Genomic DNA, 16,252 nt, shown 5'->3' on the forward strand with positions numbered 1-16,252 from the left:
GAGGAGAGTGAACATAGCCAACAAGATTAGCTGGTAAGCCACGACTTACTGGTTAATCATATATCAGACTAAACGTTAACATTCCTAGAATTAACCACAAAATTAGTAAAGAAAAATATAAGAGAGAGCCAAAGAAGAGACCTCACCATAGCTTTACTCGTAGCCTTGCCCCAAAACACCATGGGGGAACAAATCTATGTTCAGTTCACACCATTTTTCTGGTGTATAATTATGGAACACCAATTTATTTTGAAAAACTCAATGCACTACCAAAGCAAAACCAAATTATCACCGCTTATAGAATGTTCCATATTCAGTCTAGCATCAACTTGGACATCTCTTGGAGGTTACCTCTGTTTCTAGGGGTATGTCTAGACTGCATCCCTCTGTCGACAGAGGGATGCAGATTAGGCAGGTCGACACTGCAAATGAGGCAGGGATTTAAATATCCCGTGCCTAATCTGCATAAAAATGGCCGTCACGTTTTGCCAACTCAACACTTTGTCCGCAAAAAGTGGCAGTCTAGTGGGAGTGGGAGATCTGTCGAGAATGAAAGCCTTTTTCGACAGATCCTGTAGAAAGGTTTTCTTTCTCGACAGATCCCCTTCTAGACTGCCGCTTTTTGCTGACAAAGTGCTGAGTTGGCAAAACACGGCAGCCATGTTTATGTAAATTAGGCACGGGATATTTAAATCCCTGCCTCATTTGCAAATACCTGCCTAATCTGCATCCCTCTGCCGACAGAGGGATGTAGTCTAGACATTCCCTAGGAGATGGAGCTTTGTAAACAGCCCTAATTTATAGGCTGCCAGGCTATGAGCTTAGTGATTCTGTTCCACCCCCCCATTTAAGGGATAAACAGCATAACAAAGGATTGCCAGCTCCAAAGGCAGCATGAATCAAAGATCTGCAGCTAGAATTCCAGAATCACCCCTAAAACGTGCCATTTCATCCATCTAAATACCCCCAAAAGTGAGGAACAATTAGATCTGGCACAAAACTGCAATATAGGCAAAATCTGAAGTAACCACAGAAAGCAGCAGTTTTTCCTACCTGAAATGTAACCTTTCCAGTGGAGTCTGCAGTTCTTCCATCTCACTTTACATAGGAGCACAGAACCTGCTCCGTAATACTTAGGATCTTATATTTGGATGTGTCTGTGTCTTATATTTGGATGTGTCTTATTTCCTGTAACCCCAACCTTTCATCGGCTCCTTGTCCTTCCAAGACCTCCAGTCTATCAACATGCCTGCACCTGGGGGCTCACGCTCTCTGCTCTCACCTTCAACAGCTCTCAAGTTGGGTCCCTTAATTCCACTTGCTCCTTCAAACCCAGACTCTTTTGCTTCTCTCTGCCCACCATCCATTTCACAAACCACATTATACCTACTCCCTCTGCAGAACACTTCTAGAGGAAACCCATATGCTTCCACTCCAAGTTCATCTGCTCCCCATTCTGTTCTGCCATCTTTCTTGAAAAATTGTTCCAGTTCTCCTCACTAACAGCATCCCATACCTACAACCCTCACTTCTCATTTTCCACCTTTACTGCCCCCTCAAACCGTTAACCTCCTTCCTTAGATTCCAAGACCAGAAGGGTCCCCTCGGATCATGTAGTCTGATTTGCTCCTTAACATGGGTTATAGAACTTCCTTCTCAAGCCAGGATTTCATTGACTTCGAAGAGAGGATTGTCAGGAATGAATTTCTTCCATCCTGTCCCAATATCCTTTTCTCCTTTATCTTAGTCAGACTCAGGTCTCTTGCTCACTGTCCATTTCCAGCCCTTCCTCTTCCGAGTTTGGGCCCATGGCGTATAAGCACATTCTATTATCCCCATCCTCAAAGAACCAACCCTCAGATGGTTAATTTCCTTCTTCCTTTCACATCTACGCAGAACTCCCTCCTGGATTCTCTCCTGTCTTACTTCTGCACTGTGCTCTCCATTGAAACTGGGATCCAAAGAGTTCACCTGATCAAGTTTAACACATTCCATTCTGTCCTCATCCTCCTCGATCATCTTCAGCTTTCAATAAGCTCTGCTCTTCATTCTACCAACCTTCATGCCTCTTCAGTTCTTTTCCCACACTCCTATCTCCATGTCTTCCACACTGCCCTTATGCTTGGCACAACTCATGATCTACCAGGTTCCCCTTACAACTCATTCAAGTGCTTCTTAACGGCTCACTTCTACCACACTCACACACACAAATATATATTACATGCTTTCTCTTTCCCAACACTGCATTAGAGGGAGCCTAGGAAAACCAAAAAAACGCTGCCATGTCTGCACTCTCCTCCACATCTCTCAGTGCACCTGTCTTTTAGACCATAAGCTTCTCAGGCAAGTATTGTCTTTGTATAGTGTCAAGCTCTTTGTCAAGACTTAACAGGTGATAAATTATACATAAATAATCATTATAATCAGTAATAATAAATGTATGTTCCCCATGCTTTACCAAATCCTAGAGGCCAATTACCCGCTATCAGAAATCTTTGGCCACTACAGCGAATTTCAGGCTGCAGAACTGAAAACCAACGCCATACTAGAACCTACAGAGAATGTAATCTTTACTGTGAGGTTCTCCCACCAAGTGTATTTGAGGAAGGGTGTTCACCAGCACCGGACACGATCTATTCTAGAGTGCAGAACTGGGGAGTGGGAGTCGGGATTCTAACCATGGCTCTCCCACTCAGGTTTTTTCCTCCCTGAGCATGAAGATTTGTCATGAATCCATGTGTTAGAGACACAAGTAAAAGATAAAGCTGACAAACACCTGACCTGGATCACTGGATCTAGAGCCTGGCCTCTCTGTTCCAAGAAAACAAAAAGCCTCTAATACTTGAGCCAAAGATGACAGAAGAAGCAAGTTCACAAATGTTACATTATACTATACTCTCTGTGGCACAGCACTATTTGGCAGCATCATGCACACCTACACACACTTCATGCAATAGTGGATCTGGTGCTCACAAAGAAGTGAAAGCTGTTTGTCTTCAGGGACAATCTTGTCCATATGGGTACAACTTCTGGCATTTCAGCTATAGTTTTGTTTGCTTTCTTTCCAAAGGAGAAAGGAAAGAGACAAGACAAAGGTTACCTTCCCCTAAACTGTAGCGAATCCGTACATCCCATGCATACATTGTTTCCTTGTTGTCAAATCCCAGCATCACGACTTGAGATAGACAGATGATAGCGAGTGTGTGATTTAAGCCCTCATAGGAGAGCCCAGGATCCAGACCACAGATATCTTCTAAGGTCACACTGCTCCTCTCCTTATGTCCTTTGGCTCGCTCCGATTTATCCTTGTACACCAACATGACTAAGCAATCTGAAAGAAGCAGAGCGGTCAGAGAACCTGACATGTAATGAACACAATTCTCAGTACTTGACTTAAGAAGAAAAAAAGCTTTTGGACTTAGTGTGGTATTTGATGCAGGGCCAGAATCCTGCAATTCCCTGCATGAGAATGGACTTCTGAGTCTGGGCAGAGCCTCACTGATTTCAAGGGGCACAATGCTGACATTTCAGTTCATCCTTGAACAAGAAGTTGCAAGGTTTGAACTTAAATGCTATAGATTAACATTCGATACTTTGTTTCAATTTATTTTTATTCGTGGTTTCTTGGAGAGCCCCTGCAGGATGTATCCAGGACTTGTATTAGTAGCTTAAGATTTGACCATTTTTTTATGATGATGCTATTATACTCTAGACCAGTGTTTCTCAAAGTGGGCCATGGGCCTCATTTGGGAAAGCTGCTAACAGACCACTCTGATTTTTTTATCTAAAGGCTCCATAACCATGGAGCCTCACAGCTCCCATTAGCTCTGATTTGCCATTTCCTGTGATCGCAGAAAGCTCTACAGTTGCTGCCTTGACAGCCCAGCTCTGAAGGCAGCACATAAGTGAAGGTAGCAATCCCATGACCCCCCTAAAACAGGTTTGTAATTTAGGTCAGGGCCCCATGCTTACAAAACAATGAAATGTTAGGTTTAGAAAGCTGACAACAAAAAATCTACCAATTTTCAAATCCATGAAATTGGCCATAATGGACCATGAATTTGGTAGGTCTCTAATGATGAGCACCAACATGGAAGTAATGTGTCAGGTTGGGATACAAGGCTGTGAGGGCTCTGCCTGGGGACACAGGCTGTGGGGTGGTGCAAGGGATGAGCTGCTTAAGGCTAGGACAGGTCCCTGCACTGCACAGCTTCCTCGAGTACCTACCCAGTGCTAAATGAGCAGCTACACAGCCACAAAGCTTACAGGAAACTTAGGGTCCAGGGCCTAAGTCAACTGAAACTTGTGACCCAATGATTCTCTTCTGAGTGACCACATTCATGTACTCATTACGGGCATGCACATTGTTTTCCACATACTTCATGTCATAAACAGCAATTTTCTTAAATTATGGTATTATAATATTAAAAGAGCTAGTTTTTATATCAGTAGTACAAGTACTGCAGTCTCATGTTAAAACATCTTTGTGATGCTGTAAATTTAAATGAAAAAATATGTTTTTAACTTGAAAGGGTAAAAAATTCACAACATTCCTTATCTATGTTATATGGAACACAAATACTGCCAACCCCTTGCAACTGAAATTCATGAATCAGGCCCCCAGTCCTGAAATTTTAAATATATTAAATTTGGAGTTCTTTTGGTTTGCTTTCTGATCTCTTGAAATTGTATACTACACTTGAATAATACTTCTACGTTTTTTTTTCTTCACAACCCTGAAATACATTTAAGAAAAGAATGAGTTGTACTCATATGCTTCCAGGAATGTTCAAGAAAAACACTCAATATTATAAATCTCATAATAAAAACAAAAAGTGGGCAACACTGTAACACTAGAGATTATTAAAATAAAAAGGATTTTTATTAAAAATAGTCATATTTACTTTTCACTACTTATGAGATTGAATTTGTCACTCTTCCTTTCTGAAACAAAATTTCCATTCCCTTCATTAGAAATTAACTGAAAAATTTGGATCATTCTTTCTTTCATTTCAGTTTGGACAGTGAAAACAGATGAGCCAGTTTATAGTCAGCTTGACTCTTCTTGAGCTCTAACAGAACCCTAGAAAAGGAAACACTTCAGGGAAACGTTATCTAGTGAATATTTTAATATCATAGGAATGTTTGTTTTGATTTTAAATTCTGTAAGAGTCTTAGGTTTACAAACTGTGACACTGACAATCATTTGTCCCAACTGAGTGTGGGTAGAAATGGAAACAAATCTCAGTCCTGCAATCTGATTCTCAAGGGCAGACTCCTGTGTCTGCATGCTGTCCTGTTGACTCCAGTGAGATATTGGTTCCAATTAAATTAAAAGATTCCGGTGTTTGACTGTGTAGTCAGATTGTAAGATGGGGGCACTTTCAAGAAATATAGTTGCCATGCTGTCAACGTTCACAGTTTTAGCACAAGTCTTGTGGTATTTGGAGACACAAATCATGAAGACAAGTCACAGAGTCTCAGGGTTTGTTTATTTTTTCCTGTAGGTGGGAAACAGTTGTCTAATAGTCTGTGAAAATGTTTGAGAGTTGAAGAAGGTTTTTATTGTGCAGAGACAAAAGTGAGACCTTTTTGAGATTTTTGTGAAGCATTTGGGCAAGAGCCTCTCCCATCTGGTTCCACAGATTTGTGCTTGCTCTCATGGTACCATGCCAAAAAGAGATGTTGTTGCATCTCGTACTGCAGCTCAAACTAGAAGCTAACAGGGCCCCCAAAGTCTGAGCTGAAAATGCCACTGTGACCAAACAGAATGAAAGAGGCAGTGAGACAAAGACGTCTTTTAAACATTAGACATCACAGAATACTAGAAGTGGAAGGGACCTCAAGAGATCAAGTCCAGTCCCCTGTCTTCATGGCAGGACCAACCACAGTCTATATCATCCCTGATAGATGTCTGTCCAACCTGCTCTTAAATATCTCCTGTGATAGAGATGACACAAAATCCCTGTGCAATTTATTCCAGTGTTTAACCACCCTGACAGTTAGGAAGTTTTTCCTAATGTCCAACCTAAACCTCCCTTGCTGCAGTTTAAGCCCATTGCATCTTGTCCTATCATCAGAAGCCAAGGAGAACAATTTCCCCCCTCATCCCTGTGACACCCTTTAAGATACCTGAAAACCCCTCTCAGTCTTCCCTTTTCCAAACTAAACAAGCCCAATTCTTTCATCCTGGCCTCATAGCTCGTGTTTTATAAACCTTTAATAATTTTTGTTGCTCTTCTCTGGACCTTCTTCAGTTTCTCCACCTCTTTCTTGAAATGTGGTGCCCAGAACTGGACACAATACAGGCAGTCCCCGGGTTATGTAGAAGATAGGGACTGTAGGTTTATTCTTAAGTTGAATTTGTATGTAAGTCGGAACTGGCGTCCAGATTCAGCCGCTGCTGAAACTGACCAGCGGCTGACTACAGGAAGCCCAGTCAGGAAGCCCGAGGCAAAGTTGCTCTGCCCTGGCCTTCCTGGAATCAGCCGCTGATCAGTTTCAACAGCGGCTGAATTTGGACGCCTGGGACAGAGCAGCTGGGGACCTACCTGGCGGCACCCCAGCTGCTCTACCCCAGGTGTCCTCAAGTCAGCCGCTGCTGAAACTGATCAGCGGCTGATTCCAGGAAGCCGGGGCAGAGTAACTCTGCCTCGGGCTTCCTGTAGTCAGCCGCTGGTCAGTTTCAGCAGCAGCTGACTTGAGGACGCCTGGGGAAGAGCAGCTGGGGTGCTGCTGGGTTGGTCCAGTAGCGCCGAGGAGCGGCGCTGCGGGACCAACCCGGCAGCGCCCCAGCTGCTCTACCCCAGGCGTAGTCGGCGAGAAAAGCCTGGTCTGCTGGGGGGAGGGTGCACTAGCTGTGTCCCGCCCCCCAGCAGACCAGGGAGACACGGGTGGCGGGACCGCCGAGACGCGCCGCGGTCCCGCCCGCATCCTCCAAGGCTTTGCTCCGCATCTCCCTGGTCTGCTGGGGGGGGCTTCCCCCAGCAGACCAGGGAGACGCGGAGCACGTGGCCAGCGGGACAGCCCAGATGTGCCGCGGCTGTCCCGCTGCCGGCGTCCTCCGAGGCTTTGCTCCCCGTCTCCCTGGTCTGCTGGGGGGGCTCCCCCCCACCCAGCAGACCAGGGAGACGCGGAGCAGCTTTTCTCACCCCAGAGGATGCGGGCGGCGGGACTGCGGCGCATCTGGGCGTCCCGCCGCTCCCGTCCTCCGGGGCGAGAAAAGCCCCGTTCGTAACTGCGGATCCGACATAAGTCGGATCCGCGTAACTCGGGGACTGCCTGTACTCCAGCTGAGGCCTAATCAGTGCAGAGTAGAATGGAAGAATGACTTCTTGAGTCTTGCTCACAACACACCTGTTAATGTATCCCAGAATCATGTTTGCTTTTTTTGCAACTGTGTCACACTGTTGACTCATATTTAGCTTGTGGTCCACTATGACCCCTAGATCCCTTTCTGCAGTACTTCTTCCTAGAGAGTTGCTTCCCATTCTGTATGTGTGAAACGGATTGTTCCTTCCTAAGTGGAGTACTTTGCATTTGTCCTTATTAAACTTCATCTTATTTACCTCAGACCATTTTCTCCAGTTTGTCCAGATTATTTTGAATTATGACCTTATCTTCCAAAACAGTTTGCAACCCCTCCCCACTTGGTATGATATGTAAACTTAATAAGCGTACTCTCTATGACATCATCTGCTAGGGAAAATGGAAAGGAGACTTAAGTTCTGTCAAGTGAAGAAGGAAACCTGAGCTAGCCAAAAAGAAATCTGAAGAACAATTAGCAAAAGACACAAAAAATTAATGCCAAAAAATGTCTAAGTACATCAAAAGCAGGAAGCCTGCCAAGCCTTCAGCGGGGCTACTGAACGCTCAAGGTGCTAAAGCATCACTAACAACAGACAGGACTGTTGCAGAGAAGAAATTAATTCTTTACATCGGTCTTCACTGCAGAGAACACAAATAAGAATCCCACTCCTCCCCAAGCCATTGTTTTTAGGTGACAAATCTGAGGAACTGTCCCAGATTGACATGTCAGTAGAGAACATTTGGGATCAAATTGATAAACTGACCAGCAATAAATCATCGTACCACACGGTAGTCGACCTAAACAGCTGAATGTCTAACGGTGGTATGTAACATAGCATTTATATCAACCTCTGTACCAGATGATTAGGGGGTAGCTAATGTAATGCCGAGTTTTTAAAAAGCCTCCAGAGGCCATCCTAGCAATTTCAGGCCAGTAACCCTTAACTTCAGAGCCAGGCCAATCGGTTGAAACGACAGTAAAGAACAGCATGATCAGAGACATAGATGTACACGGTATGTTGGGGAAGAGTCAATACTGCTTTTGTAAAGTAAATCATGCCTCATGAGACTATTAGAACTCTTTGAGGGTGTCATAAGTCTGTGGAAGAGAATGATTGGCAAGGTCCCTCACCAAAGGCTCTTAATGTAAGCAATTATGGGAGTAGAAGGAAGGTTCTCTCATGGATCTGTATCTGATTAAAAGACAGGAAATGGGATAGGAATAAATGGCTAATTTTCACAGTGCAGAAAAATAAATAGTAGGGTAACCCAAGAATCTGTACTAGGACCAGTGCTGATCAATACAGTCATAAATGATCTGGAAACAAGGATCAACAGTGAGATGCCAAGATTTGCAGACAATACTAGTTCAAAGTAAACTGTGAAGAGTTACAAAAGGATTTGACAAAACTGGGTGATGACTGGGCAACAAAACAGCAGATGAAATGTAATGTTGAATAATGCCAAGTAATTCACATTGGAAAACATAATCCCAACTATGGATACAAAATGATAAGGTCTAAATTAGCTGTTAATACTAAAGAAAGATCTTGGAGTCGTCTTGGGTAGTTCCCTAAAAACATCCACTCAGTAAGCAGTGTCAAGTATCAGAGGGGTAGCCGTGTTAGTCTGAATCTGCAAAAGCGACGAGGAGTCCTGTGGCACCTTATAGACTAACTGAAGTGTAGGAGCATAAGCTTTCGTGGGCAAAGACCCATTTCGTCAGATGCATCTGACGAAGTGGGTCTTTGCCCACGAAAGCTTATGCTCCTACACTTCAGTTAGTCTATAAGGTGCCACAGGACTCCTCGTCGCTTCAGTAAGCAGTGGCGGTCCAAAAAAACTAACAATTTTGGGAATCACTTGGAAAGAGATTAATAAGACAGAAATGCGATTTACAGGCCTGGCCATTCCATCTAAACAAAGACATACAGGTTTAAATTCCATAATCCGGAGTTCCCTAGTCCAGCAACACCCCTAGTCCAGCGTCATCGGGTGACCCCCATGAGAGCACTCATGGGGATAAGCAGTCAGGCTGGGTCCAGGAGGGTTGCTAAACTAGGGGGCCAAGAGGGAGCCCCAGCGATAGCAGAGCCACCAGGAGGAACGCAGAGTCTCCAGTCCCTGGGAGGAGTTGTGGGAGGGGAGGGGTATAGCTCCCACTCATGGTGGAGGACAGCAACACAGCTGGGCCATAGCAACATGCTGGAGGCGCTGAAACACTGAGAGGAGCACAGAGCCCTTCTCTTGATAGCAGAGCTGCTTGGTGGAGTGCAGAGCCATTGGGCAGCAGCAGGGCTGTTGGGGTGAGTGTGGAACTGCCGGGCTGTAGCGGAGCCCCCAGGAGGTGGCAGAGCCACTCGGGACAAAGAGGAGCCCCCCGTCACTAACAGGAGCACAGAGCCCCAGTGGCAGCGAAGCCACCGGGGACAGAGTGGAGCTGCAGATGGCAGTGGAGTCCCCAGCTACTGTGGCGAGAGCAGAGACCCGAGAGGCAGCTATGCCGCGGGGGGATGGTAGATCCCCGTTTCCATAGTGGGGAAAGCAGAGTCCTGGGTAAAAGTGGAGATGCCCAGGGAAAAGCAGAACCCCTGGAGGTGAGGGGCAAGGAAAAGAAGACCCCCCCACACTGCATTGATCTCCCCTGGTTCAGCAAATTCATTGGTTCAGGACCTGTCAGGTCCCGAGGGTGCCAGACCAGGTAGGTACAACCTGTATTAGAATAGGAAAAGTACAGCGAAGGCAACAAAAATTGAAAAAGATTGGAATCACTCAGCTTGAAAAAGGTACAAGTGCAGGAGATATGCTACAGAGCTGTAAAATTATGAACGATACAGAGAAAGTGTTATTTACTCCTTCACGTAACCCACAAACAAGGGGTCACCTGATTAAATTAATAAACAGGAGATTTAAAACAAATATAAGGAAGTAATTCTTCAAATAATGCACAATCAGCTATGGAACTAATTGCTAAAGGATATTGTGAAGGCCAAATGCATAAATGGGTTCAAAAAAGATTAGATAATGGAAGATGGCCATTAATAGCTAATTTGGTTCGGAGGGGTGAAATTCCACGCTTTAGGTGTCCCTAAACCTCTGTCTTCTAGAAGCTGGGACTGGACTGCAGAAGTAGGTAGATCATTCTATAAATTGTCCCGTTCAGCATCTCTCTGAAGCACCTGGCACTGGCTGCTGTCAGAAGACAGGATGCGGGGCTAGATGAACCAATGGTCTGATCCAATATGGCTGTTCTTATGTTCATTAGAACAGTGTTTCTCAACCAGTGGTACAAACTCAAGAGAAGTCTGTGGGGTACATCAGCACAATTGAAATTTGGAGAAAACTGAATTTTTGTTTTAAGTTTTACAGAGTTTTATTATTTTTGTACTTTTTACCCAAAAATTTCATCGCCCGCCCAGCTATGATTAAGTTGTTTAAACAAATGTGTTGCAATGGTAGAAAAAAAATGTGTGTGTCTGAAAACTGTAGGTACTGGAGGTACTTGTAATTTTTTAAAAGGGTACTTTATAAAAAAAAGGCTGAGAAACACTGCATTTGAACATATTGAACCATAAATGAAATTCTTATAGTAGTTGACAGTTTAGTCAAATATTAAATAGTGAGGTCTATACTGCCAAATTATCAGTTCAGTTCAGGTTTCCTAGTTGAATGTCTTCCAATAGCCACTGTTGCAGAATTATTCAGTGTCACATCTTTACTTTCTAATATTTGGTTTTGTCCCCTTTTATCTTTAACCTCTTCCTAAAGATGTTTTAATAAAACAACATCTGAACAACAGAATGAAACAGCACAACCTCACGGTCTCACTAGAGGAGTATGGTACACAAACATATTGGGATCAACAAGGAAGATTAGTACAGCTTACCACCTGCTTTGTCCTTGAAACCGAAAAGCACCCCAGCCCCATATGCACAGAGTGCAGATTCCTTTCCCAGCATGCCATGCAGTCTCTCAAGTGAAATAAATGGATAATCTTAGGAGGGATCTTTAGCTTTAATTTCCATAGCTCACACTTACTTCTAAGCAAACCAACAGGAGCTACATGCACTCGTTTTTTATGAATGCTAGGTGTGGCACTCTGACTCCTGGCAAGTCGCCATTATAAGGCTCAGTTGGGCAAAATCTGGGCATCTTTCCAAAGAGGTGAAAAACAGCTGAAAAAACTGCATTGTACATTAACAGAAAACTTCACAGACATTTTGGATTGCATTCTTGCAGCTGTTTGCAGAAACAGCTGCAAATACAAAGTATAAGGGCTTTACCATACAACTGTCTAAATAAATAAAAACTGAAAACACATCAAAGAAAAAGCATTCTGGTTTATGGACATTCAACAATCATGGTCTGTAATAATTTAGAATAAGAACACATGTTTTTTTTCATCTTCCAGTTTCTGAAGAATCTATTTTCCTAATTTGAGTTCCTAAATTCAGGATCCTAAGTTCATATACAGAGACCTGAATATTAGTTTTATGAACAATGGGACTTCTGATGCTAATAGAGATTTAGGCAATTAAATCAACATATAAATGTTAATAAAAATAATAATTTAGAGTACTAAAGCAATGATGAGGGTACCTAACTTTATAAACGCACATATGAAAAATGGATTGTAAAAAAGATAAAATATAAACTTAAATCCAAAGCCAATAAATAATTTATAGACTGGTGATTACAAAATCGGCTTTCAGGCGATTCCCACTCACATTCATACATAAAAGACAAAGTATGAGTTTACATTTTATGTGACACCGAAAAATATCTCCACCCTTGAAGAGATAATGGCACAATACAGCCACAGGCTTTCAGCTGAGATTCTCAAACTTCCCTAATCCGTTCACTAACAATTCAGGAACCATCCTTTCCACCAGCCTAAGGTGACCACCTTTGAACTGGTCAGAAAGGACAAGAGTAGAGGGACCAACAAAATTCAGCTGGTGTTGACCAGGGCACAGCCAGGCTCTACCAGAGTTTTGGGCTAAGAGGAAACAGCCCCAAATAGAGAAGCTTTGTGAACTTGAAAGACTGCTGCTCCAGCTGCTCCCGAAGAGGTTAAACGTGCCAAGCAGACTGAGGGTAGGTTGGGGGGGGGATCACAAAGCTCTCCAGCTCTTGGCTTTAGCTTTTTCCCCATTCTCTCTTAATTACACTTTGGGGCACCTTCAATATCCTCTTGCTATTTCTAGCTGCTTGGGCCCCTGCCAAGTGAGTGGCTGACAGAACAGGAGAAACTTAAAAAACAGCAAATAGTCTGGTAGCACTTTAAAAACTAACAAACCATGCAGATGGTATCGTGAGCTTTCCTAGGCACAGCCCACTTCTCCAGAGACGAGGGAGAAATCAGCCCAGGCCAGGGTGTGGGGAGCTGCTGCTGAGCAGGCTCTGGGGAGAGTTTAATCTCCACCCCTCTGCCCGCGGCCGGGCTCCCCGCTCCGTCTCTTCTGCCAGGAGCCGGGAGAGAGGGATTTGCCTCCCCAGAGTAGCCGCCCGTGGGAAGCGCACAGCGCGGGGCTGCACTTACCTGCTACCGGGGAGGGTTTGCGCAGCACCAGCCACCTATTCTTCCACTGCAGAGAAACAAAGAGACACCCACGTTAGCCGGGGCCAGCTCCCCACCGCCGCCCGCCGAGCAGCGGCCAGGTGCCTTGCAGGGGCGAGGAGGGGCGGAATCCTTAGGGGCCCCGCTCCCCTGCAAGAGCCAAGCCGCGGGGAGCCGGGCAGGGGCAAATCGGGGACCTTTTTTCCATCTCTCAATTTGACATGACCCTCCACCACCACGGAATCCGTCATCTTCAGTCATGGTTCCGGACAGCTGCTCCCGCGCGGCGCGGCGCTCGCTCCCGGCCGGGGCCGCGGGGTCACTTTCAAAATAGCTTGATTAGCTCGCCGCTGCCGGCGGCCAGAGGGGGCGTGCGCTAGCCGCGGCCCGGCAACCTGCGGCCCAGCCTCTGGCCCGCGCGGGGCCGGGGTCAGCGTCCCTTCTGCCCTCGCCGGGGGGCACAGGCCCAGCTCGCCGCACGCCCGGCACTGGGGGCCCGCGCAGCGCCAGGGCCCCCCAGCCCCAACCTTCAGCTGCAGCGCCAAAGCGCGCCGCGGAGCCTCGCGTCTACACGGGGTTGAAGCGGGGCCCGGGGGCAAGCGCGGGGACCCCCCGTGGGTTTGGAGCCTGGTCTCACAGAGCGCGGGCAGGATTGGGACAGAGATACCGACTTCAGTAGCCCCCGCGCTCCCCTTCCGCTCCAGCCCCCTCCGATTAGCGCTTGGGCAGCTCCATGCCTTTGGGCTTCGTCTCTCCACCCAGCGGTGAATCCTCCCCCAGCGCGTCGGAACAAACCGCGCAGTGCCCTCGAGGCACGCGGCCGCACTCGGTTGTCGTGCCCGCTCATTATTTACACGGGAAGAGATTTTCCAAGGCACTAAGGCAGGGGTGTCCAAACTTTTTTCAAAGAGGGCCAGATTTGATGAAGTGAACATGCGTGAGGGCCGACCATTTTGCCTGACATTCTTTGAACCATTAAAATTAAATGCAAATTAACTATTTTATGCAAAGTTTATTGCAAACGGCAAACGACATAACACCAACTATACATGTTGTGTCCAAATATATTTATAACTGATTTAGACCAACTGACGTTAACTGAGATTTTACAATGTATTCATCTCAATTGAAAAAAAACTTGCCTACACTAATGTGAAGGGTGAAACTGAGATCTGGACTGCAGTACATAGGCTAGGTCTGGTTCAAAGGCAGTGGTTTTGATGCGCAAAATGTCACGCAGGTGAGAGTCACTTAGTCTTGTCCTCACGCGGTTCTTGTTAAAGTTCATAGCAGAGAATGTCTTCTCACACATATATGTTGAGCCAAACAAGCTCAGCATTTTCTTAGCCAATGTTCGAATCTCTTGAAACCGTCTCTTATCCAGTTGGCGGTAAAAGTTCACAAGAGAGAGCTGTTGGTGACGACTGCGTAACTCGCTGTCACAATGCAGCTCAATGAGCTCGAGCTGCAGCTGATCTGGAGCATCCTCGGGGTCAACAGAGAATGGAGAGGAGAAAAGGCTGATCTCCTTTTCAATAGCTGCAAAGTCCTGAAAGCGCCGTTTAAACTCCCCAGCCAGAGATGCAATGTCTGCTGCATACCTGCTCGTTTGCGCACTGATATTGTCCTGTGGAAAACTGTTCATTATTTCCTGCAACGCTGAAAAATGTATGGTATTGGGCTGTGTTTGTGACAACTGCCTTATGAAAAGTTGCAGCTTTGTCCCAAAGGCTTTGAGGTGTGAATAAAGCTGGTTCACTGCTGCATCTTTCCCCTGAAGACTCGTGTTCAGTACATTCAGATGCTTTGTTATGTCAACTAGAAACCCCAAATCAGCCAGCCAAATAGGATCAGATAGTTCTCGCATTGGTTGTCCCTTTGTTTCCAAGAATTCTCCGATTTCCTTTCTGAGAGAGTAGAAACGCTGCAGTGCAGACCCCCGACTGAGCCATCTTACATCGTTGTGATATAAAACATCTTCGTATTCAGCCTGGATGTCCAGTAGAAACTGTTTAAACTGGCGGTGGCACAGGGCTTTAGAGCGAATAAAATTAATAGTCTTTAGCACCGGTTTCATAACATGATCATATTTGAGATGTTTAGCACAGAGAACTTGTTGATGAATGATACAATGGAGTTTAATAGCTTTGCCTCCTTCTTCGATCACCTTGTTACAGATTAGGGTTGATAATCCACTTCGTTCACCAACCATGGCAGGTGCCCCATCAGTAATAATCCCAGTAACTTTGTTCCAAGGCAGTTTAATGTCATCTATGGCGGAACTAACAGAAACAAATAAATCTTTTCCTCTTGTTTGGTCCGTAAGGCTCTGGAGGTCAAGTAGCTCTTCAGTCACATTCATTTCATCGTCCACCCCTCTCATAAAAATCAGCAACTGAGCTGTGTCAGATAGGTCCGTGCTTTCATCACAGGCTATTGAAAAGAAGTCAAAATCCACTCCTTTGGATGTCAACTGTCTCTTAACATCTGATGAAATCTCTTCAATTCTCCGTGCTACAGTGTTACGAGCCAGGCAAATGTTGGCAAACTCTTGCTTCTTCTCGGGACAGATATTCTCAACCATTTTCATAACGCATTCTTTGATAAAGTCACCCTCAGCAAAAGATTTGCAATTTTTAGCAATTAACGTTGCCACCTCATAGCTCGCCCTTGTGGCATTTTCATTTGACTCACGGGCTCTTATGAAAAATTTCTGTTGTGACATTAAAACAGCTTCAAGTTGCTTCAACTTTTCACTGCGGTCGTGCCCTGTAAGCTTGTCGTATGTGCTATGTCTCGACTGGTAGTGTCTCTTGACATTAAATTCCTTATAAACAGCCACAGTCTCTTGGCATATCAGACAAACACAGTGATTCTCTATTTCAGCGAAGAAATAGTCCACTTTCCACCTGTCCTGGAAGCGGCGGCCCTCACTGTCAACTTTCCTTCTCTTATTTACAGTCGCCATTTTTTTAAATTGACCAGAAGGGGAAGGGATCATGTGAGCGCAGTGCCAGAGGTTTAATACACTGCCCAAGTAATACACTGCACTAATACACTGCCCAACAAGAATTCTCTTGCCTTTGTGGCTGTTTGTGGCGAAGTCTCTAATGATGAGCGCCACGTGCCTGAGCCCGTTTGAGGCGAAGTCTCTAATGTTCGCAGCTCCACGTGCCTGAGCCCGCCAGGAAGCTGACAGTGTGCAGGGCCAATCACAGATACTGAGCTTGAGCAGCTGCGGAGTCCGTCCCTGATCTCAGCAGCTGCGGAGTCCGTCCCTGATCTCAGCAGCTGCGGAGTCCGTCCCTGCACTCTCAGCCCCAAGGTAGAGGGCTTGCAGGGTCAGAGGCGGGTGGAGAGCGCAGGGCACGCTGGCCTCACGGC

General features: G+C 45.6%; 1 protein-coding gene across 8 annotated transcripts in view; it reads right to left on the reverse strand.

The window, feature by feature from the left end:
- DOK7 (docking protein 7) overlaps positions 1–13,700 on the reverse strand; it is a 108,858-nt gene extending 95,158 nt beyond the window's left edge. For 2 of the 8 annotated variants that reach the window (XR_012904405.1, XR_012904404.1), the window contains exons 1-3: positions 13,066–13,698; positions 12,851–12,896; positions 3,101–3,331 (exon numbers count right to left, since the gene is read on the reverse strand). Coding sequence is in view for 6 of the 8 variants with exons in the window: in XM_075930820.1 (XP_075786935.1) it covers positions 3,101–3,331; positions 12,851–12,896; positions 13,066–13,119 (331 nt within the window). In the remaining 2 variants the exon portion in view is untranslated. Of the gene's footprint in view, positions 1–3,100; positions 3,332–11,194; positions 11,345–12,850; positions 12,897–13,065 lie in introns of those variants that run through there. The other 6 variants (XM_075930823.1, XM_075930822.1, XM_075930820.1 and 3 more) reach the window with 5 other exon arrangements.
- Between the last annotated feature and the right edge of the window lie 2,552 nt (positions 13,701–16,252).

Source organism: Pelodiscus sinensis, chromosome 5, assembly GCF_049634645.1.
Source record: "Pelodiscus sinensis isolate JC-2024 chromosome 5, ASM4963464v1, whole genome shotgun sequence".
In the NCBI taxonomy this organism is placed as follows: domain Eukaryota; kingdom Metazoa; phylum Chordata; order Testudines; family Trionychidae; genus Pelodiscus; species Pelodiscus sinensis.